The sequence below is a fragment of the Nelumbo nucifera genome, chromosome 2 (genome assembly GCF_055504915.1).
Source record: "Nelumbo nucifera cultivar China Antique chromosome 2, China Antique-T2T, whole genome shotgun sequence".
NCBI lineage: Eukaryota > Viridiplantae > Streptophyta > Magnoliopsida > Proteales > Nelumbonaceae > Nelumbo > Nelumbo nucifera.
The window spans coordinates 62,739,347-62,761,776 of NC_142650.1; the positions used below are offsets into that span (position 1 = coordinate 62,739,347).

Consider the following 22,430-nt stretch of genomic DNA (forward strand, 5'->3'; position numbering starts at 1 on the left):
AAAAATGATAAGAGAGGAAGGATTGAATTGACATGGATCGGATCAAATATTCCAAGATCCAAAATTGATTATTGAAATCTTATTCATTTCTTCGGTAAAACAAATCTTATTTATCATGCTTAGATACCAAAAAAAAAAAAAAATTAATCTGGACCCACCCAAAATCTGATTGGATGTCGGGTCCTGTATCTAATTTGGATACCATTCGATGGATTTCAAATTGGATTCAAATTTAATCTAAGCCCACTTCATTATCTATGGAATAAATAAAACTAAAAATTAATAATTACTTTTTAACTTAAGTATATAAAATAAATTTATAAATATTAAATATTAAATTTATTAATTATAAACTTCTATATATATTAGGACTTGGATATTAATCAGATCAAAAGGGGTCAAATCCCCATATAGGAAGCTTCAAAATCTGAATCTAATCATATTATGTAAGTGGATCACCTAAATATGAAATTGCCGAATTGGATCTTGGATCATCTGTTGGACTTTTAGACCTCATTAATAATCCTAGCCACACGCCAAATACTCTACATCTCTTACCCACAATCTGTTCCCACATCCATACCCACGAACTATTGGACTCGATTGATAATCCTGAACAGCTAACCTTGGAATATGCTTGAATTTTTATAGTACTAAAAATTCTGATGGGTGAAGAAAATCAAAGGGAAATTCCTGATTAGTACCATGTATTTTGTGTTTTGTGTCACTTTAGTCTTCAAATTTTAAAATACAACAACCCAGTACCAAACTTTCAAAATGTGACAATCCAATACCTGTCATTAATAAGCAGTTAACCTGTTGTTAAGTAACATTTGAAAAGGACACAAATGCCCTACGAACCTCATTTAATTTTCTTTGTCAACCATCTAAACATTGACAAAAAATTAAAAGTCCCAAATCCTTGCTTCCTCCATTCAAAAAAGTTGGGGTTGCGTTTGAGTGGGCATTCTGGTGACTCCAACTTTATTGAATAGAAGAAGAAAGGATTTGAGACTACTAATTTTTTTGGTCAATGTTTGCATAGTTGATAAAAAAAATTAGATGACACTCAAAGGGCATTTGTGTCTTTTTAGAATGTCACTTAACGGCTGATTAACAGCTAGTTAACGACAAGTACTAGATTGTCACGCTTTGAAAGTTCAAGTACTAAATTGTCGCATTTTAAATTTTGGAGACCAAAGTAACACTAAACCCAAAGTACAAGGTACTAATCGAGAATTTTCCTAAAATTCAACTATTTAAAGACCGTGATTGATATGTCAACCATTTTCTAGATCAAACCACTTTGCAAACTCTAGCATCAAATCATTATTTCCTATAGCAAACTTCTCTCTTTTGTGTTCTTGCATCAAACACTTGTTGAGACTTTTTGTTATTGAGCACAAGCTTAGACAACTTAGGCCCCATTTGGCATGTCTTTTTGTGTGGGCTATCAACTGTGTTAGAAGTCTAGCAGCCCATGTTTTGGTCTTTTCCCGTTTGGTTGGAAAAAGATCTAGCCACCAAAAGGTACCTCCCCAAAAAGGCATGCAAAATCCATTTTGAGACTTTTTGTTACTGAGCACAAGCTTAGACAGCTTAGGCCCCGTTTGGCAAGTCTTTTTATGTGGGCTGCCAGCTGTGTTAGAAATCTGGCAGCCCATGTTTTGGTCTTTTCCCGTTTAATTGGAAAAAGATCTAGCCACCAAAAGGTACCTCTCCAACAAGGCACACAAAATCCGTTTTGAGCTATTTTTTAAAAGCTCCAACTCTAAATATAGCTTTTTGACTTTTTTCATCAATCACATCTTTACTTGAAAAGATGTGCAGAAAGACATATCTTAACCAAATAGTTTTCAAACTGTCAAGGTCTTAATGCAAAAGCGCACATTGTATTTTGGCTGTCAGGTCTGTCTGCTGGAAAATCTTTCAAAACACTTGCAAAAGAGCACCTTAGTAAACTCATACCCAACAATTAAAAGGATTAATTAGGAGACAAACTAATAATCATAATTGTCTTCCTGAACCCAATTCTTCCTTGATCCAGTGATTACTCTTCAAAATTTTCATTAGGAGGGTATGGAAAGTGACCCTTTCCAAAGGATTTTATGTTGTCCTTGAGTGACCTCTTATGTTTGAAATCAGACCCACATGAACAAAACCATAGCTTCCCACAGTTCTTCGTTCTCCAATCCCCCCTGACTGCAAAAGGTTTGCTGCATTTTTTGCACATAAATGGCTTCACCCCATGCTTTCTCTTGTAATGTGTTTGAAGGGTTGTGAAATCTTTCAGTGGCTTGGCTCGGGGATGGTTGATGTTGCTCTTGCAGCCATGAGCACAACAGTAGCAAGGAATCCTTAACATTGCGGTTGGTTGTGTTCCTCGAAGCGATTTTGGTCCTATTCTATATTGTGCTCCATGCCCCCACATATGCATCTACATCCCAAAATTTCACACAAATATTATTCTCTAAAGAAAAACTCGGTAAAGATATCCTTCTAGTCATGAATTCGAAAGTTGAACTTGAGATTTCCTTCACAAATAAAATGCAAATTCTATGACACAAAAACACCTTTTCTGATACTGGTACCATACAAAATCACCTTTATGGTATAATGTTGCACCCTGTACGCTTATAAACCCAATGCTGTAATGTTGCATCTGTTCATGGTGCAAGTTTCACCTTTACAATTCATAAATAAAGCCATCTAAATGACAAATTTTTATATTTCACCCTATTATGATCATTACCATAATTCCTTTGTTTTTTGGGTTTTTATTTGTTAATTTCATTAATAGGCTAATAATATTTATTAATTTAATTTCAACTGAAATATATGATTTTTCATATTAATAAAGTAATTAATTAAACAAAACAAGTACCTCTAAGATGACTGTTACAACTCTTATGGAAGTAAAAAATTTTCAAGATCTATACCAAAATCTTATTCAAGATTTTCTACTGGAAACCTTACTACGTTGTTCTAAGATAATCTCATGGAAAAACTTTTTTTGTGCTGCAAACATGAAATAATATGATAAAAATTCTCCATTTAATTGCAGTAAAATTTTCATTATTAGGATTTACGTCTACTATGGATCAGACCCTCTTACTAGTTACTATCAAGCTTACATGGTACAAAAATAAATAAATGATTAAATAAGAACTATTAGTTTGTTAGACAAAACGGACAATGACATACTGTAACACCTGGAAGTCTGAGATGCTTCAAGTATCTTGTACCTTTTGCTGGGTCATTAGTATTGCTGGAAAACCATAAAGAGACTTTTCTACTCGAATGGTAGAAAAATAGAATCTGAACTATTTATTCTCAGAATGTAATTTCTTTGATGCTTAGCACCAGTTAACAGTAATCCATGAGGGCGAATGAAAGAAATGACCTTGAAAATTTAATAGTCTAACTCAATAAATGGTATATCAATCAAATGACATAAGAAAGATGTGGATTAATTCTCATAGCGATGAGAATAATTCAGTAGCATCACACTTTGTATTAAAAGCTTACCGGGATAAGAAATATTTTGATTTATTTTTGGGTCTCTCCCTCTCTCAGCCTCTCAGGTGGTTAAGTTAGAGAAATAATGAGTTGATGAAGTAAATAAACACAAACAATAGTAGTCCAGAAAGCCAACTTGAACACATCAAATGATACCACAGAAAGCAACAAAAATTTAAAATGAAGAAACAGGGAATAAATAATTCCCCTCAAGAAAATCGATTAGAAAGAAAATAAAGACATATTTTCAAATTTTTCCACCATGTAAAAGGCTTACTCAAGACATTCATTATAGCCATAAATAACTTGAAAATTGTTATTAGCGATTACAAAATAGAAGGGAAAGAATGGAAAGAAGAAATTCTAATATGCAGAAATTCATCACTAACCTGCATGTTGTTGTACCTATTGAAGGTATTGTTGCAGATGGAGCAAGCGAACTGGGTTGGCCCAATAAGTATCTGAGCTGGTGTGGGGATCCAAAATCTACTATCAGTGTTTATTGAACAATCTTCTAGATTTTTCTTCATGGACTTGTCTTCCTTAAAACTTAAGGACTTGATTTCATCATCAGAATCTTCTATATTGGGGAGTCCAATATGCAAGGCCACAGTAATCTTCTCTAACTTCTCATCTTTAATACTAACACTATCCTTTTGCACTTCAATCTCCTCTTCTTTCAAGGGCTTAGACTCAGCAAACCTGCTTAGAAGAGGGAGGCACTGGGTAGTTTGATGAAGGAAATCTTCTTCTTGTTGTTGTTAATAGAAGATAGGTAGTTGTAAGCAGCTCATGGGGATTGAGAATTGAGATTGAGCTTGCTGAGTATTCGTGGAAAAAGATGATGATGATGATGATGAAAAGGGAGAGACTGAAGGTTTGACCCATTCAATGAAGGTTGGCGCTTGAAAGCAGAAACCCATATTATCTGCATAATAGCTCATGCCTATCTTCTCAAAGGTTTATGATCTCTCTCCTAAGAAAGTTATATTCAAGAACGTGTGGATTCAAGAAAAGTCTAAGTGGGAAAGCATGGACTCATGGTTGATATATGAATGGTGGTTTGGTTTGTCTTTTGGGAGGATGCCTTTCCTTCCCCCTTTCCCTCTCTTCTTCTCTTTGTACCCAGAGAGAGAGAGAGAGAGAGAGAGAGAGTAGTGGTGGGATTGGGGGAAATGACATGAACAAACAATAATAAATAAGAGAAACCTAGAACAGTCTTAAATCATGCTTTCTGAGCAGCATTAAAGACTGAGCTTACTTATCAGCTATGTGGAATTGGAACATCTAGCGGTGCATTGACACAGAGGCAATAGCCCCATTGTCATAAGCCTCTAGTAGCTGTACTTCCTGTTTCTTAATGCTATCTGTTAACCAAGCTTCCCTGATCACAGGTATGCCCCTCTCCCTGCAGGGATATAAGCAGTAGCAAACAAACTAACTTAACAACAGTTGAAGCAACTAGAAGACAACATGGGTTAATTAATTAATCTATGCTTCACACCAAACAAATCCAAACTAACAAGCTCACACCTGCAAAGACAAAACAAGGACAGTAGCAACTTTTTACTAAGAACAACAACAAGAAAGGTGATCACAAGGAATAAAAACAAGAGCAACTGTTTGTTGATACAGATTATTACCAAGAACTGTATTAGCTACCTTCCCTCCATGTTTTTCTATCTCTGTCCTCCAGTAGTGCTACATATGTTATCAGATGTTCAGCCAAAGTTGACAGTGAACAGATATAAACAATATTATCATCATCATCATCAATTCCAAGAGCAATGTAACAGAAATACCACCCACATGTGTTCGAGAAAACACAGGGTCTGGTCTCTTCCACACAACAAAAACACAGGTTCGCTGCTTGTTCCATCAGTGGCTGGCGGGCTGCATGGTGCAAACACGACATAACAATCACAGCAACAAGATCACGAGATTAGATAACCAAAATTCAGTTACTTTTTTTTGAGACTACTCGCTAAATGAATCAGAAACCCATCCTCAACCAGTTCGTCAAACTAATATATCAAAGGAAATTTGATTACAATTCAATGTTACAGCATCTGACAACAAGAGAGAACTTTCTTTTTTCATTTTGTTTTTGGTTAGGTCACTAAAATTGTTCCTGCTTCAATCACGTATTGTACAAGAGATGTATCATGTTGATTTAACGCTGACTATCATTCAAAATAATAATGCCAACCAACTGCAATCCCAGCCACCAAGGCAACCTTGAACATAAGCTTTGGATTCAATAAGGATGATGAAGATGATGATGACTGGGGTGAATCTTTATACTTTCCACGTAGCTTTGCAGACAACTTGGATAGAAGCTGAGGAAGCATACCTTTCCTCATGCTAGCTGCAAGTAGAATACAGCTAAATAAACTCAGCATCTAGCCAAACTGAACTAAGTAAATGAAACGTGAAGCCCTATACATAATCAATTATGTGGGTATCAGTGAAATGCTTATGTATGAACCATAAAGCATTTTTTTAAGGGGGAGCACAGATGCTCTAAACATCTACATGGTTTACATTTTGGGTATCAGTGAAATGCTTATGTATGAACTATAAAGCACTTTTTAAGGGGGAGCACAGAAGCTCTAAACATCTACATGGTTTACATTTTGGGTATCAGTGAAATGTAAAGTCCTATACATAATCAATTATGTGGGTATCAGTGAAATGCTTATGTATGAACTATAAAGCATTTTTAAGGGGGACCACAGATGCTCTAAGCATCTACATGGTTTGCATTTTTCTAAAGCTCTATACATAATCAATTATGTGGGTATCATTGAAATGCTTGTGTATGAACTATAAAGCATTTTTTTAAGGTGGAACAAAGATGCTCTAAACATCTACATGGTTGGGTAATCCTAACAAACATATTGTTTGCTTTTGGTTGACCTGATAGGAGATTTAGGGAGAGAGTAGAGCTTTTGCATGTGTTCTATCTACAGTATGAGCTGTAGGTAGATTATGATGATGGTCCACAAGGAAACTTCTTTCCATCACAAGGAAGATGGTTCTCTCAAGAATGGTTTCTCAAAAGGTGACAGCTAGACATGGCAACTTTGAAGATCAGTAAATTTCATTAACATGAAAACAAAATACCAACAACGAAATAAGAGTCCAGATTGATGTCCGCAGATTTAATGGTCAGGATTAACCAATATAATTGAATTTTCACTGGGACTTCTTGGTTGGACAAGACTTCTTGATACATATCAACAAATTTATAAAGGGAAAATAAGTAGCCAGTGGGAAGAGAGAGAGAGATGATCAATTTACAGAGATAAGATACAAACCAAATTTAAGGTTTCTAACCATATTTTCACTGTGGATGCTACTAAGTTACTAACCATATTTAAGGTTCATGTGTCATGTGCATAGACTGCCAATGACTGAAACAGTGAAGAGTGACTTGGTGTAAGTAGAAGGCTCTAAAAAAGCAAGGGTAATACCAAAGAAAGCATGTCCTGAAGTGGTAAAAATGATTTTAAGCACCTAACAATTTGAAAAAAAATAATAAAAAAAAGACTCTTGATAGAGCATGATGGTGGCACAGGATTCGTGTTACCTATCCTGCTTTTAGTATTACCTTCTTTTAAGAATCTTTCTTCCTCGCCAACGCGCCTCCTTAACACATTGAGCAGTGATCCAAAATACAAAGCAAATACTGTGCATGTGATTGTTATGACATTGTAAGGCATGCTAAAATCAGGGGTAGCAAGAGGCACAAGTAAGATTTCTGTATAAGACAGAAGAAGATTCTTTTCCTGCATGAGAAATCCATACAATCAACATATTTTTTTAAAGAAAGGTCAAAAGATCTCCCAAATAAATTACCAGAAAACATACCCAAGTAATTATTTACCTGGAATTTTGACAATAGGGCTGACTTTCTTGAGTTGTCTTTCAGATAATATGTGCTTGCTTGGAAGTCAGGAAATCTAACTACAGCTGATGGAATGTCAAATCCCTGATTAGCATCTGGAGGATATTCGTCGATGTGTAAAAATCCCTACAAATATATTACAACTTTGTAAATTAGAAATTAACAAGAAGTATAAAGGAGGAAACAATAGAGGCTCAGGGCCGTCTAACTTAGGTTAACTTTTGGTTAATGATATCTCTGATGTGGAAACCATATATTAGCAAGCTCCAAACCATCCCTTGGCATATATAATTTGGACAACCACATTTACCATCAGTTGTAACAACTGAAACAGTGGGAATTTTCTTTGATAAATTTGTGGTACATATTGTAGCTTTATAAACTCACCAAAGGGAGAAGATGATGACATAATGGTAATGATAATGATAACGATAATAATCATAATCATCATCATCATCATCATAATAATAATAATAATAAGATCACACATCATGCACACAATCAAACACTAAGAGTAAAGGTGAAATAAAAATAAAGAAAACCTAATAAGTCCTGTAGGTACATAGATCGCTTAGACCATCAAAGTATAGAGGATACCGAATTGTACTACATGGACGCTTGCGATGAGTTCATAACTCATCGGTTACCTGCAATGAGCTTATAACTCATCAAACGTTTGCAATGAATATACGACTCATCGCACGCTCACGACAAACTCATACTTGACACAAGTCATGATAAGCTTTGGCTAACGTGAACCCACGGTGAATTTTAAACGCACGCAGTTCTGCGATAAACCTCAGATGCACGTAGCTCTACAATGAACTTCGAATGCGTGCAGTTCTGCGATAAACCTCAGATGCACGTAGCTCTACAATGAACTTCGAATGCGTGCAGTTCTGCGATGAACCTCGAATGCATGCAGTTTTGCAATGAACTTGAGACCATTATAGAACCGTGGGATCACTGTGAACAAGAAATAAATATCGGCTACATGTGTAACTTTAAGTTATGCGCGTGATAAGGCGCCACGTAGGTCTAATAAAGGTGCGTCCACTAAACGATGATGTCACCAATGCCACGTCGATTAAATAGGTCACGAAAGGAAGTAGCACACACAGATTATGAGAATCCTCAAACGAAAGGAAAGTTCGTCCTTGAAAGATCTCATAAGACATGTGGCAAAACCCTAGTAGTGCTCCTTAATGACCGACAACGAATCCAATATTCCCTTTCCTAGTGGGAATCAAACACTTTTGGCTCCTTCCTTTTGGAACCTCAGGATCCCTCCTTATAAATGAGGATCCATCTCATAACGAAATCATCATTCAATCATTCTACCTTCTCCATGGTGGCCAAAACACAACTTATTGAGAAGATGTGGTACAATGTCAATCAGGGCCATACACAATGGTATTCCTAGCTATCCAGTATCTTGGGAGGGGTTGAATGGATATGGACCTAAGCTTTTGCATTTTATTTCCAAAACTCGATCTTTCACTTGTCATCCAGGGTGCACAAAGCAATGGCCCCTTAAGATACTTGGCCTCCAACCAAGGGATGACCTGGAATTTGGGTTCAAGGAGGGGTTTTGGGGACTTTGAAACTCTGGATATTATTGCATAATTGCATTGTCCGACCTGTTGGAAGGGATCTTAACTGATACCAATTAACCCAACAGCAGAATTTGGACTTTGATTGCTTCAAGATCTTTTTCTTGTGTGTTCTTCTTTCATGCTCTTTTAGGGGACCCCCACCCTAACCTTGTATGTTCAGTGAAAGCCATTTGGAGTGGACCAGCACTGCCTAAAGAGCGAGTCTTCTGCTAATGTTAATCATTAGTAAATGATGATTGTTAGTTGCTATGCAACCTAGGGAATTAGCCTAGGATTTAGGTTTTTCTTTAAAACATCACCTATGTGACACCTAGGTAGGTGCCTAGGTGGCACCTTGACAACTTTTTTTAAAACATCACCTTGACAACTTTTTTTTTTTTTGATCATTAGCACCTTGACAACTATTAATCAAATCTTTCCAGATACAAATGGCCCAGTTTGTCTAATGACTCCAACCAGAAAATTTCCCTGCCCAAACAGAAAGTTTTCATCCAAGTCTAGCAGGCTTGCATCAAGTTCAAATAAATGTGGGCCAAGCCTGGTACTTGTGATTTAGAATATAAATTTAAATTTAAATTTCTACCATATATTTAATTTCATTAGTTTATGTGGACAAGCCCAGATGTTTGGTCTGGCCCACAGAAAATAACCAGGCCCTGGCATATAATATGAGGCCCAATGTGCATACAGGCCTGGGCCCAGGCAGCTGGAAACATTGCTATGACCATATAAAAAGCAGGCCCAGCCCATCATTGCCTTTATTATGGTCATGCTGATTTTTGGTAAAGGCACCATGTAAGCAGAAATCATCTGTCAGTGGCTTTGAACCTTTGGAAATGCTGCAGCAACCAATGTAACCCCAGACTGCAAACCACATGTTTGTAGCTCTTGATTCCTATTTAAGATTAAAAATTTATGATCCATAGAACCTTATTTTAGAAACCTCTTAATTATTAATAAGTTAATTGGATTCTTCATGTAATAATTCCTGAATATTACACTAAATTTCTTCTCAACCAGCAGGATTTGGTAATTCCTAAGGGCAGAATTAATGGCGGTTATGCAAGGATTAAGGTTTGCAACTTTGCACAGGTGAATAATAGAAGATTTTAACTGTAGAGGGGAAGTGTCAAGTGGTAATCTCTTGTCTGCGTACAGCAAGTGTGGTGCCATTGAAATTCAGGTTCTTAGCTAGGGTCCTTAGGGAAGCTCAGTCATTGGGAAGAAGTCTAAATTGCTTAATCAGGCAGATTCTGAGTAGTGCTAATAAGCTGGCTCACAACTTTGCTAAATCAGGAACATCAGAGGAACCTTTAGGGTATGTCTGGGACCTTGCAAAACATTGTAAAGCTATTTTCTGATATTTATTAAGGAAGACTGATCAACTTTTTGCTTTGTTGTATTACACCTGCTATCCAATTTTTGGGCAGCAAGGTTCTTTTGATAATAAATGAAATTAATTCTGTTGATTACCAAAAAGAATATTGCACTTAATTTCTGGTCTTCGGATTGAACCCACATGGGTGCCATATTATCCAATCTTCCCAGCCATCTGTGGCCTTGGGAGGGGTCAAATGGATAAAGACCAAATGGTGGCATTTTTTTCCACACAAAGTGGTTGTTCTCAGACTCAAAACGACATTCTCATGCTTTTCAGCCTGAGCTTTTACCATTACACCAAGCACTGGCCCATATGGGCAACATATCAGCTCTTTCCTTTTTTTGGTTTCAATCGAATCCCAATGCAACATTAGTGCCTTCTAAGAAATAGCAGTCTTCAACATGCCAATTAGATCGTTGTGCCGGACATTTAATTGTGGGTCTTTGTGGGTACCATATCAGCTTTTCCTTTTTTTTTGTTTCAATTGAATCCCAATGCAGCAATAGGGCCTTCTAGAAATAGCAGTCTTCAACATGTAAATTTCTTCAAAAAAAATTACATTAGGACAAGAACTTACATCTTTTCATTCTTCCTTGTGGGTCTTTGGTGATATTTAGAAATTTAGATATAAAATTCACAAATTTATTGATAGTCAATTTATCTAGGTAGCAACATTTTTTTTAAATATATCAACTGTTAATGGAACAGTTTCTAGAATCATCTAATCAAACAAGTTGGTTCACTAGATTCCTTTTCTAGCTACTGTATCCAAAGATCATGTTAATATCTAATTAAAGCAACACATTTGTGTAGATATTGCATGAAAGCTGAAGTCAAAGCAATTGCTGAAGCATACCTTGTCAAATTCAATGGTTAGTGTAGCTGACTTCATACTACAAGGGAACCTCAGGACCATCTCCATAAGACCGGGTGACACCTTGTCTTCAGATGGTGAGACATGAATTTTCTCCAGTGCATCTGTAACCCTCCTGTGTCGTCCGTCAACAAAAACTTGTAGAGTATGGAAGTAAACTTTGACATACCAAGGCACAACCTGGAAAACATCAACCCGCACTGTACACCCTTCTCTAGCAAGATCGCTCATAAATCCCTCACCAGGTTCTGTAGATTTCAAGGAAATTGCAATAGAACCCCTTTGATTCCCACTTCCTATTAAAAACCTACTAGCACGAAATGGTGCTTGAGGACTTGACCACACTACAGGAAGCTTCCATGTTAACCCTACATCAAATGGTTCATAATCAAGGTATTTTTCAGTGGAGAACTCATAAAGAATAGATGAGCTATCACCATGTGTTACATTCATCTCTTTAATGGTTTTGTCGGGGGTAACAGACAAGTCAAAAAATGGGTCAGTCCAAGAATCAGAAGCAATTTCAGCAACCCCACGTCTTCTTCCTAGCTTCTTGAGCTCAGAGACTAAATTCCTTTCCACTTCAATGAATACTGTACTATACTTTGCAAGAACACATCGTCCACTGATTTCCCTTCCAAAAATTGATCTAAGAGACCAACTTGGTTGTAATACTCTTCCACCAAGATGATTCGTGTTAGGTCTTTGGGCATCAGGTTCAAGGACAATAGTGAGGGTCTGTTCAAGTACTATTCCGGATTCCATCCCTTTTTCTGAACCAACTTCAGTTGAGGTCAACCGCAGCCGCTGTGAATGATAAAATCCTCTATAAATTGATGGTCTATCCAATATTGCAGCAAGCCCTGCTTTGTCACGGCATGGCAGCAACTTCAACCAAGGAGTTAGGTTCTCAGTGCAAACAGCTTCTCGTGGCAATGCACCATATCTAAGACTTCTTGATGATGGCTGAAATGCCCAATCTGGAGAAGAATAAGCAGTTGAAGACTCTAGGAAGTTGATTGAAGCACAAAAAAGACCTGAAAGAGTGTGAGTTAAATTCTTCCAGCTAGCATCAACCTGATCAGGAGGTACATCCAAAATGGCCCACAACTCTACTCCAGGAGGCTTGGCATTGGCACTTGTGATGGGGTTGAATCCACCCCATCGTTCATAGTTCCAGCGGCCTTGTGTAAATGACAACTCCATTTCCCGAATTTGGAACTTTTGGACCTGGTCAAGCAGCATTGTCTTGTCAAGCATCTACTAGTAGTCCAAATTTTTCACAATAATAGGGAACAAGTCCACAATGCAAATTGAAATAAACCATTTTATCTAGTCAGTAATCAGTAAGTAAATATACACTTCAGTGATTTATCCATCTTTACAACTTGAAGTCCGGTGCATATGGACTACCAAATTACAGCAAGCCAAATGCCCGGGATACATAATTGAGTGTCATAAATATCTTTCCCTTTTGCGAAGAACAAATTATAGGCAATTTGGTTGAACAAGGAAATCGGCATTCTAGGCTATCCTCATCATTTGTGCCACAAAGAAAATTAGAAATGCCGGAGTCCTATCCACGCGGGTCTATGCTAGAAGTCCCAAGTCGCCTAAACCCTAGGCCTAAAGCTTTTATACTCGAGGTTTTCAGCACAACAATGAACAAAACAAAATAACAAGAATATAAAGACTAAAATCAGAGGAGTATTTATGCTGTTCAAATACCAATTACCATAAGGCTGTGTTTGGTTGCAGTGAAAATGAATTTGCACTGGTGCGAAATTATAGTAGTGCAAATGATTTAGGTGCAAGTTTCGATTTTTGTTTCAAATTTTACCTTACTTTGTTTGGTTGCAGTAAAAATGAAGTAAAATAACACCCAGAGTAGAACAAAGTAAAATCCAGAACAAAATAAACCAAAATTTGCATTTCTTTCGTTTGCACTTCCATATATTTGTACCAGTGCAAATAAAATTGCACTGCAACCAAACACAGCAAGAAAAAACACCTAGCTTTTGAGAAAACAGACAGAGGAAATGTACCAGCTGATAAATGGCTTTTGGGAAGAGACGGTGATGGTGGCCATAGATCTCCGTAGGAGGTGCTCTGCTTTCAAAATGGAAATGAGCAAGGACCTTCCGATCAGGCAAGGGCCTCAGGAGCAATTCCTCAGAGAACTCTTCTTCCCCACTGGATCCGGCGAAGATTGGAGTGAAGGAAACTTGCAATAGAACAAGGAAGTATAGGACTGACCATTGAAACGCCATCAACTGCTTCAACAAAATATCGATGATGAGAAGGACTGCAGGGGATTCGCCATTAAAAGTTAAAGACTAAGCTTGAGGATGGAATCTCCGATCTGGCTTGCAACAGTGATAGTAGAGGCTTGCAACCGACAGACTGACAAGGGAGGAGAGATCGATGGAAGTTTCGTTCAAAGTCGAGACGAAGCTGGAGGTGATGGCTACTGCTAATGATTTTGCTCGGCCGGCGAACAACACAGGGCTTCGGTGGTCGGTATTGGGGAGCCCAAACGATGATAAAAACCGATGTAAGCGTCGAGTGATAAGAAGGATTCCAGTGTAATTTTAGGACTCCAGTGATAAGGAAGGGGCCGCGGCCGCTGTTTGGCATTTTGGTAATTTTAGGGTTTCTAGGGGTAATTTTGTAATTTTGGAAAATAGGGGTAATTTGGTCAATTCAGATCTAGGGGTCAAACTGGGATTCCTGATGAACGGCTGAGAATTTGAATCTGAATGTGAAGGACTGGGATGGGTCTAAGTATATGCAGAAAGTTTTATGTGTGGGGATCAATAAGATTAGACAAAATGGAATCTTTTTAGATAAGTGGGCAAACAAGGGTATTTTTTATCGAAATTTTTTCAAGCTGGTGTTTTTTGACATTGTGCGATTGATTGGTGGGGTGGTCAGATTGGAGATCGGATCACTTACCCTCTACTAGTATCATCTCACACCACACATCTTATATATAGCGGGTTCCACTATTACGGTGGGTCCCAATCTCAAGTTAAGATGTACAATGTGAGATGACATTGGTAGAAGGTTGGAACATGTGTTGGCAGAAGATCCCAATTCGTGAGATTGGCCCAATAGGGCCCAGATCAAGCAAATTTGAAAGGGGCTTGATTTAATTATTTCAAAGTTTCGAAATAGAATCTTTGTGTGATGAAGGGGCAAACAAGGATATTTTTAGTTAAAACTTTGCAGGTAGGAGATTTAAGATGTCTGGGATCCAATGGAAGTGTTTGATTGGTTCAAGGGGTCTAGATTGGGCAAATCTAGAAAGAGCTTGATTTGATTAATTTTGAGCTCTAAAACGGAATCTTGGTGCACTAAAGAAGCAATCAAGGGTGTTTTGGGCTGAAATTTTGTAGGAAGGGACCTTAGGGTGTCTAGGATCTGATAGTAATGTTTGATTAGTTTAGGGGGTCAAGATCTTGGAAATTTGGGTTAACGAGAGGATTTGAAATGGAATATTGGTTTGATGAAGGAACAAATGGGGGAATTGCGGGTTAGAATTTCAAGGGTAAATGTTTTAGTGTGTCTAGGGTTCAATCGTATAGTCTGATTGGTCCAATGGTGTTAGGATCAAAGAGATCTAGGTTGCAGGTGCCTCAGGTTAACAAGAGGGCTTGAAAGGAACCTTGGTTTGATGGAAGGGTAACTGAAGGAATCTTAGGTTGTTGGTATGTAAATGGGGGTTAATTGAAGGCCATCGAATTGTTATCGGGGAGATTTAATGTTGGATTTGAGGGATTTTGAGCTAAAATTCAAATTCTTTAAGTTTTTTGATGTTTCAAAGAGATCGAAATGATCTTATTGGGTGCTCAAGAAAATTGGGGTTTCAGGTGGTAGACTAAACACAAATGGGGTACTAACAATTGATATTGTAAATTTTAGAAGTTGAATACTTAGGAATTGGAATGCATTGATGCGAGTTTTATTGTAAATCTTACATTAGTCCCCTTGCTCAACAATGGGAGTTTTATATGTTGGGCATAAATTGGGTCATGCATTTAAGCTCTTGCTCATAACAACTAGCCCCCACTTTGAAAAAAAATTGAAAGATTTCGACTTTTAAATTTATAATATTACAGTAGAGATTCTAAGGAATTCTTTTTTTTTTAAAATAGCCTATAAAGTTTTGAAGAATTTTTAAGAAAGATTAAACCATAAAATTCAAAAAAACAAAAAAGAAAAATCAACCCCATAATTATAAACATTTTTAAGAAAATTTAACCCCAAATTTTAGAAAATTTATTTTATTTTAATTAAACAGAATTTATTTTATTTTATTTGGATCAAAACTATATAAGTGTTTTAGTGAAATAAAAACTATAGGGTAAGTGTAATAATCCGTAAAACCATGTAGGTCTTGTAGTAAATGACCCAAATGAAAAATCAAGAGATCCAAATGCAGATGAAGTGCTCCCTCGTCTTTTGGGTAGATGCTCAAGGCATGGTAAATCAAATAGAAAAATATCCTCTCACCAACTTCTGAAAGTGTTCCGTCATCAAAATTTCAAGCTTAGTCTTAACTTTTAGTGGTGAATCCCCTGCAATCCTTTTCATCATCAATATTTTGTTGAAGTAATTGATGGTGTTTCAATTTCCTTGTTCTATTGCAAGTTTCCTTCAATCCAATGGGGAAGAAGAGTTCTCCAAGGAATTGCACCTTAGGCCCTTGCCTGATCGGAAGGTCCTTGCTCATTTCCATTTTGAAAGCAAAGCACTTCCGATCTATGGATACCATCACTGTCTTTTCACAAAAGCCATTTATCAGTTGGTACATTTGCCCTGATTGTTTTCTCAAAAGCTAAGTGTTTTTCCTTATGATAATTGGTATTTGAACAATGTAAATACCCCTCTGATTTTAGGCTAAATATTCTTCTTATTTTGATTTGTTCATTGCTATGCTAAAAACCTCAGGTATAGAAGCCCCATGCCTAGGGTTTAGGCGACTTGGGACTTCTGAAATATACCCACATGGATAAGACTCCAACATTTCTATACTATGATAATTATAGTAATAATATTGTAGGTACGTAGTACTTGTTCAATCTATGAAATATCAAATTGATATCATATGAATGCTTGCAATGAGTCCATAACTCATCGATTACCTGTGATGAGGTTATAACTCCTCGAACATTTGTGATGAACATACGACTCATCGCACGATTGCGATGAACTTGTACTCAACACGAGTCAAGACAGATTTTACTTATGGAAAACCTGCGATGAAGTTTAGACACACATAGTTCCGCGGTAAACATTGAACGCACATGGTCCTGTGATAAATCTTGGATACACGCGGTTCTACGATGAACTTCGGACGTGCACGGTCTTGCGATGAACCCGAGGCCATTACAGATCCACGGGTCAATGAGAACTAGAGTCAAATAATGGCTACACGTGTGACTCCAAGTTACGCGTGTGATAAGGTGCCACATAGGTTTAATAAAAGAACGCACCCGTCATACAATGACGTCACCAGTACCACGTCAGTTAAATAGGTCACAAAAGGAAGTAGCACACACGGATTATAAGAATCTTCGGACGAAAAGAAAGTCAGTCCTTAAGAGATCTCATAAGACACTTGGCGAAACCTAAAGTGTTCCTTAAAGACCAACATCGAATTTAATATTCCCTTTCCTAATGGGAATTAAGTTGTTTCAATGCCTTACCTTTGGGACTGCGGGATCCCTCCTTATAATTGAAGGTCCCCCTCGTAAGGACTCATTCATTTGATCATTGATTCTCTCAATTATTAGATTCCCCACTCATTCTACTTGGCTGTCTCACCACTCCTCTTTGCCCTAATCTCCCCATTGATTCCCTACCTCCAGTCTTCCTTTGTCCTTCAAGTATTTTTTCTTGTTTTTTATTATTAATCAAATGCATATTGCAAAATTCAAATCTAATTACATAAACACCTTATCCAAATATGTGATAATCAAATCAAATTGTGAAGTTTCAAATATTATTAACAATCCTATCTGCTTGGCTAGACTCTTCTTTTTGTAGTGTTTTATTTTTTTGGCATATCTTTTTTATTTTGTTCATTTGCCAAAAAACTGTAAGATTTAAATAGAAGGGAATTGAATGAGGTGAAAAGTAATTCAATTTACAATTTAAACCTTACAATTACTAGGGACTAAATTAAAAAAAATGAGTATTTTAGTCAATGTTTTAAAAACCGGACAAAACCGGATGGTCAAATTGTTTGGCCCCATGAATTGGTTAGGTCACCAATTCCGTTTTGGCCTGGAACCACTATTTTACAAAAAAAAAATGATTGAAATGGTTAGAGAACCACTGACCTGAACAATTTAATCATTAAAATGTTTGATCCGGTTAATGGTTCTTGGGATTCTTTCAAACTAGCTCCATAATTTTTATTTATTTTAAAATATAAACTAGAAAATAAATTAATTGAAAAAAGAAACTTTCATATCTCATAATCTTGTTCGATTATTTTCAATGGCAAAATTAGTTAGGGTTTTTAGTTTTTTCATTTTGATTTTCAAGTTGTAGCAACAAAAAATTTCAACTTTGAAAAATTGATGCAAGAGATTAGAGATTAAACACTTATTTTATATTAAAATATGAGATACACCAATGAAGCAAACGAGCTGGGATTTGAGAGAGATTTTGAGAGATGTAAAAAGAGGGCAAATGGTGCCATATCGGTGGTGATGATGAACATGGAGACAGCCATTGCCGGCGATTCCTTCTTCTTCTTTTTTTCAGAGCAAAACGATTCTGCAACAATGACCGGTGAACATGGTGACAACCACCTTTGACGATGCTTCTTTCTCATCATCATCATCATCATCATCATCATTATCTTCTTCTTCTCTTTTTTTTCCACTTCTCAACTTTAACAAGTCACCTCCTTATCAAAGTCTCACACTCTCCTTTCATAATAATGTATATATATGGTGGATTTTAACCTAATCCTAATGTAATAGTTAAAATAAAAAAGTTATATTATATTTTACATATTACCGGGTTGACCCACTCAAACTGGATGGTTGAACCGCTGACCCAGAAATCGGAAGCCAAGTGGTTATGTTTCTGCTTCTGATTTTCGGCTCGGTTTTTAAAACCTTGATTTTAGTCAAAAGAGAGTTCCACATTCTTATTCATATTTTTAATAGTAGTGTAAATATAGAATTATAGATGTGTTCAAATTTTTTCTATATTTTTTTTTTGTATTTTTTGTGTATAAAAATAGTTTTGATATGTTACACTTACTTTTTGTTTAATATGATAAATACATGATATTATAAATGTGCTTGAATGTTTTTTTTTGCAAAAAAAAATTATATATATTTTTTTATTTTTGTATTTTTATATTTTATTAATCTTTATTATTTATTTATGACATTAAAGGTTAACACATTTAACCCAAAAGTATAACTATTTATTATAAACTTTTATATTTAATTTTTTGTTAGTTCTAAATTATGTATTTCATTTTCATTATCAATAAAAATACTTTGTGTTGATTACACTTATTTTTTTAAAATTGATTAATAAAAATATCATAAATGTGTCTAATTTTTCTACATTTTTTTATAAATTTCTATATTTATTTCTATTTAAAAAATTTTATTACCTAACTATGACTTCATAGTATAGATTTATATCCATCTTACCCTAATATTCCAATCCAAGGGTGAGATGGGATATACATGTCATGCTTTAATTGTTCAACCTTTGAACTATTTGACGAAAATGGTTGAACCACTAAACTAGAAATTGGTGGCTGAAGTGGCTCCATTTCCGAGTTGGTTTTTAAAACCTTGCTTTTAGGTTGAATAATTCCTTGACAAGGGTAAACTCCATATACCTCTTATACCATTGGGGGGTGTTTCACCTAGCTAACTAAACTTCATTTTGTTAGATCCCCCCTATCGCAAGTTAAATGGCATTGAAAGTGAATGCATAATGGCTAAAATAAACCTACTAACATCAATGAACTCTCTCTCTCTCTCTCTATTCTGTTCTACTCTACTCTACATCCCCCATATTCATAATCCTCTAACCTTGGTGGCAATGGGATTTCATCTCAAATCTCCATGACAACCAGCCAAAGACCCTACCAACTATGCCACCATCCCCCATGTCGATTCCCACTCTCATTGGCATCTTGAATAGGGGTACAGCTTGGGTGAGTTTATCAGATTGAGATTCAACCCAGTGCGCCTAATATTAAGATGAAAACTTCAAGCTTGGATTGGCCGAACTTGAGTTCAGGCTTGATTTTTCCAACCCAGGCCAATCCAAACTTACCTCAATACAATTCGCATTGGAATTTGGAACTAGGTTGGTTGGTTAGGTTTGGAAGAGTTTATTATTATATTTTTGTATTGCCATCTTTTATTGGGTTTTAGAGCCAACTTAAAAGTAGAACGAATTAAAAATATTTATAAGATTCATTAAAAAATATATATATGCATACTTTATACATATACACATGTATATATGTAATTAGAAAATATATTTTATATAAAAATAAAATGCATCAATATATGTATTTGCAATATCATGCTTAAGTTGGGTTGGGCTTAAGTCAAGCTAGGCCAGAGTGGACTACTACCCAAGACTCAACCTATGCCCAACTCGAGTTTTCTAGCACAAGACCAATTCGAAGCTTAAAAATTCAGGCCCAATCCATGTAAAAACTTATTTGGATTTGGCGCCTAAATTGTAGTTCTATGCTTGCTTAATTTCTTAGATTTCCAACATGTCTGTACTTGAGAAGTTTTGCTTGGAGTCAACACTCCTTTATTGTCTCAAGCTCTCGCTCATCCATTCTAGTGCACGATTGAGTATGCATTCATCTTCCAACTCCCATCACATTTGTAGGAGGATGTTGTGATTCCCTTAGAAAGGATAAATCAAGTATGGAGACAATTTGCAAGCAGCACCACACGATGCATTGGAAAGGGCCTCCCTCAGCCCTAGACCTGTTCACAGACCGGGCTGGGTCGGGTTTGGGCCGAGCTTTCACTCTATATTAACAGATTTTTCTAAGGTCCGACCCCGAACCCGGTCCGACCATCGGGCCTACAACTTGGGCCTGAGCTCGGCCCTCATAAAAAGCCCGAAGCCCAGGCCTGGGTCCGAGCCCAAAATTTAGCCCATACTGTTACTACTACTGAAGCGGTTGAATAGAGAGAGAGAGAAATTATAAAGAAAAAAATAAAATATATATATATTAAATTATAAATATATATATTTCAATAAATATTATATTATTTATATATTTTATATAATATATAAAACACACATTATGTATTTTATAAAATATATAATGCTGAATCGGGCCGAGTCAGGCTTTTCTGACAAATCCCGAGCTCGGCCTGAAACACAATCGGGCTTACCGTGTTAGGCCCGCGGGCCTAATTATATGACCAAGCCCGACCAGGGTGCGGGCCGGGCCATCGGGCTACCCGGCCCATGAACAGGTCTACTCAGCCCCTCCCCTTTCTAACAACTATTTTTACTTTGGGGAACCCTAAATGACACCCTAAACTATAAAAACTAGTTAGGGAGGCATTTTGTATTTAATCATTTGCGATTTTTCTTTTCAATTTTATTATACTATTTCATTGTAATTTTTTTTCATTCTCATTTTATTATTTCATATATGAACAATTGTATATATAGAATAAAATTTTAAGCTTTTTTTCCTAATTTGTTGCTTATCTTGTTAAATTTTTTTTTTCAAAATTTCATTTTTTCTTTCAAATTTTCCTTTGTAAAAAAATTCATGTCATCACATAGCTCGGGCCTTATCCCCACTCTAGCGTAGCGTGCCGGTATGACCCGCAAAAGCAGTTGTGCCATGCCAACACGGATGAGCCATGTGGCTGACACGACAAAAGTGAATTGTGCAAGCCCAAACCTGCCCACATTACACCTCCAAATTAAAGTAGTAAAAAATAATTTAAGTGCTAACAATAACAATAGATATGGCACAAAACAAAACAAAATAGTGAAACATGATTCATGTAGCTGATCCCATGTGATTGGAATAAAGCTTGGATGATCTCATGTAGCTGATCCCATCTATATTATAGTTTCGAATATTTGATGCACTTTAAATCAAAACTATCACATGGTTTATTTATTTTTCATTAGTTCACGTTTTACAAGATGCATTTATCATTAAATACCGTAATAATGTTAAAGATTCAAATGTGACATCACTTTATCACTGGTATAAGTTTTCTATGAATTCATAGTACATTTCATGCACTAGGTTTGCAAACTTTGAGATGCATTTAAAATCAATGTCTTTTCTCGTTTTATGTTGGGTTCCAGGCCAACTCATTGATACATATTGGAGAGTGGTCATGAATTCAAGTGAAATGACTATTTATTGTCCAATTCTCTTAATATTTTATAGTTGTTGAGTCATACCTGATCAATTATTATGGGAATATCTCCCGATGATAATCTTAGAAACGATGATGTTATCATTGAGAGATGTATTCAATACATGGCGGGGATGTGCTGTAGGATATTGTGAGAGGCAATCTTGTGGGGAGCTGATTTGAATTCATATCTGCCATGCATAGGAATGGCAACGGGGCGGGTTTGGGGTGGGGCACCTCTCCCTGTTCCCACCCTTCCCCATACCCACCTTGAAGTCACGATACCTTGCCCTGTACCCGCCCCATCCCCAATGGCAGGGCGAGTTTGAGGTAGGGCATCCATTCCCTCGTGGACGAGGAATCCCCGAATTTTTTTCGCTCCAAGGCAATTACTTAAAAAAATATATATTTTATGGACAATTTATACATAGGATATAGGAATTTGGGGGTATTTTAGAATTGAATTATAATACTTTAGGGATAATTCAAAAATAAAATTATGGGATCCTAGAATTTTAAAAATTTAGAGAAAACTTAGAGATATTTTAAATATCAATATTAAACCTAGATATATTTTACTAATTTACCATTGAGTTTGGGGAATTATATACAAAACCCACCCCGCCCCACACTCGGTTCGGAAAAAAATTAATTTTCCCATCCCCACCCTATCCTTATTTAGGGTTGTGGAAAATCTGCCCTATTCGGAACGGGG

At 36.4% G+C, this 22,430-nt stretch overlaps 1 protein-coding gene and 1 pseudogene across 3 annotated transcripts; both read right to left on the reverse strand.

The window, feature by feature from the left end:
- Nucleotides 1-1,890: 1,890 nt before the first annotated feature.
- LOC109115447 (zinc finger protein WIP3-like) lies at nt 1,891-4,664 on the reverse strand (annotated as a pseudogene). The gene is made up of 2 exons (XR_016082546.1): nt 3,909-4,664; nt 1,891-2,437 (listed from the first exon to the last, which is right to left on the reverse strand). The product of XR_016082546.1 is annotated as a zinc finger protein WIP3-like (transcript).
- Nucleotides 4,665-4,863: 199 nt separating this feature from the next.
- On the reverse strand, nt 4,864-13,885 carry LOC104607698 (GPI transamidase component Gpi16 subunit family protein). Of its 2 annotated transcripts, XM_088898200.1 has the most exons (6): nt 13,346-13,883; nt 11,283-12,530; nt 7,409-7,555; nt 7,133-7,310; nt 5,182-5,412; nt 4,864-5,052 (listed from the first exon to the last, which is right to left on the reverse strand). In XM_088898200.1, the coding sequence occupies exons 1-6, from the start codon at nt 13,568-13,570 to the stop codon at nt 5,018-5,020; spliced, it is 2,064 nt and encodes a 687-aa protein (XP_088754326.1). In that variant the 5' UTR covers nt 13,571-13,883; the 3' UTR covers nt 4,864-5,017. The 2 variants fall into 2 exon arrangements, with proteins under 2 accessions (XP_088754326.1, XP_010271693.1); XM_010273391.3 differs by lacking the exons at nt 4,864-5,052; nt 5,182-5,412 and adding an exon at nt 5,509-5,887 and having other exon boundaries at nt 13,346-13,885.
- Nucleotides 13,886-22,430: the final 8,545 nt, after the last annotated feature.

Coding starts and splice junctions, on each gene's coding strand:
- LOC104607698 (XM_088898200.1), bottom strand. CDS start 13,570: ATGGCGTTTCAATGGTCAGTCCTATACTTCCTTGTTCTATTGCAAGTT. Junction 12,531..13,345: donor CAAAAGCCATTTATCAGCTG/GTACATTTCCTC, acceptor CTGCTTGACCAG/GTCCAAAAGTTCCAAATTCG. Junction 5,413..7,132: donor AGAAAGATTCTTAAAAGAAG/GTAATACTAAAA, acceptor TGCACCATGCAG/CCCGCCAGCCACTGATGGAA.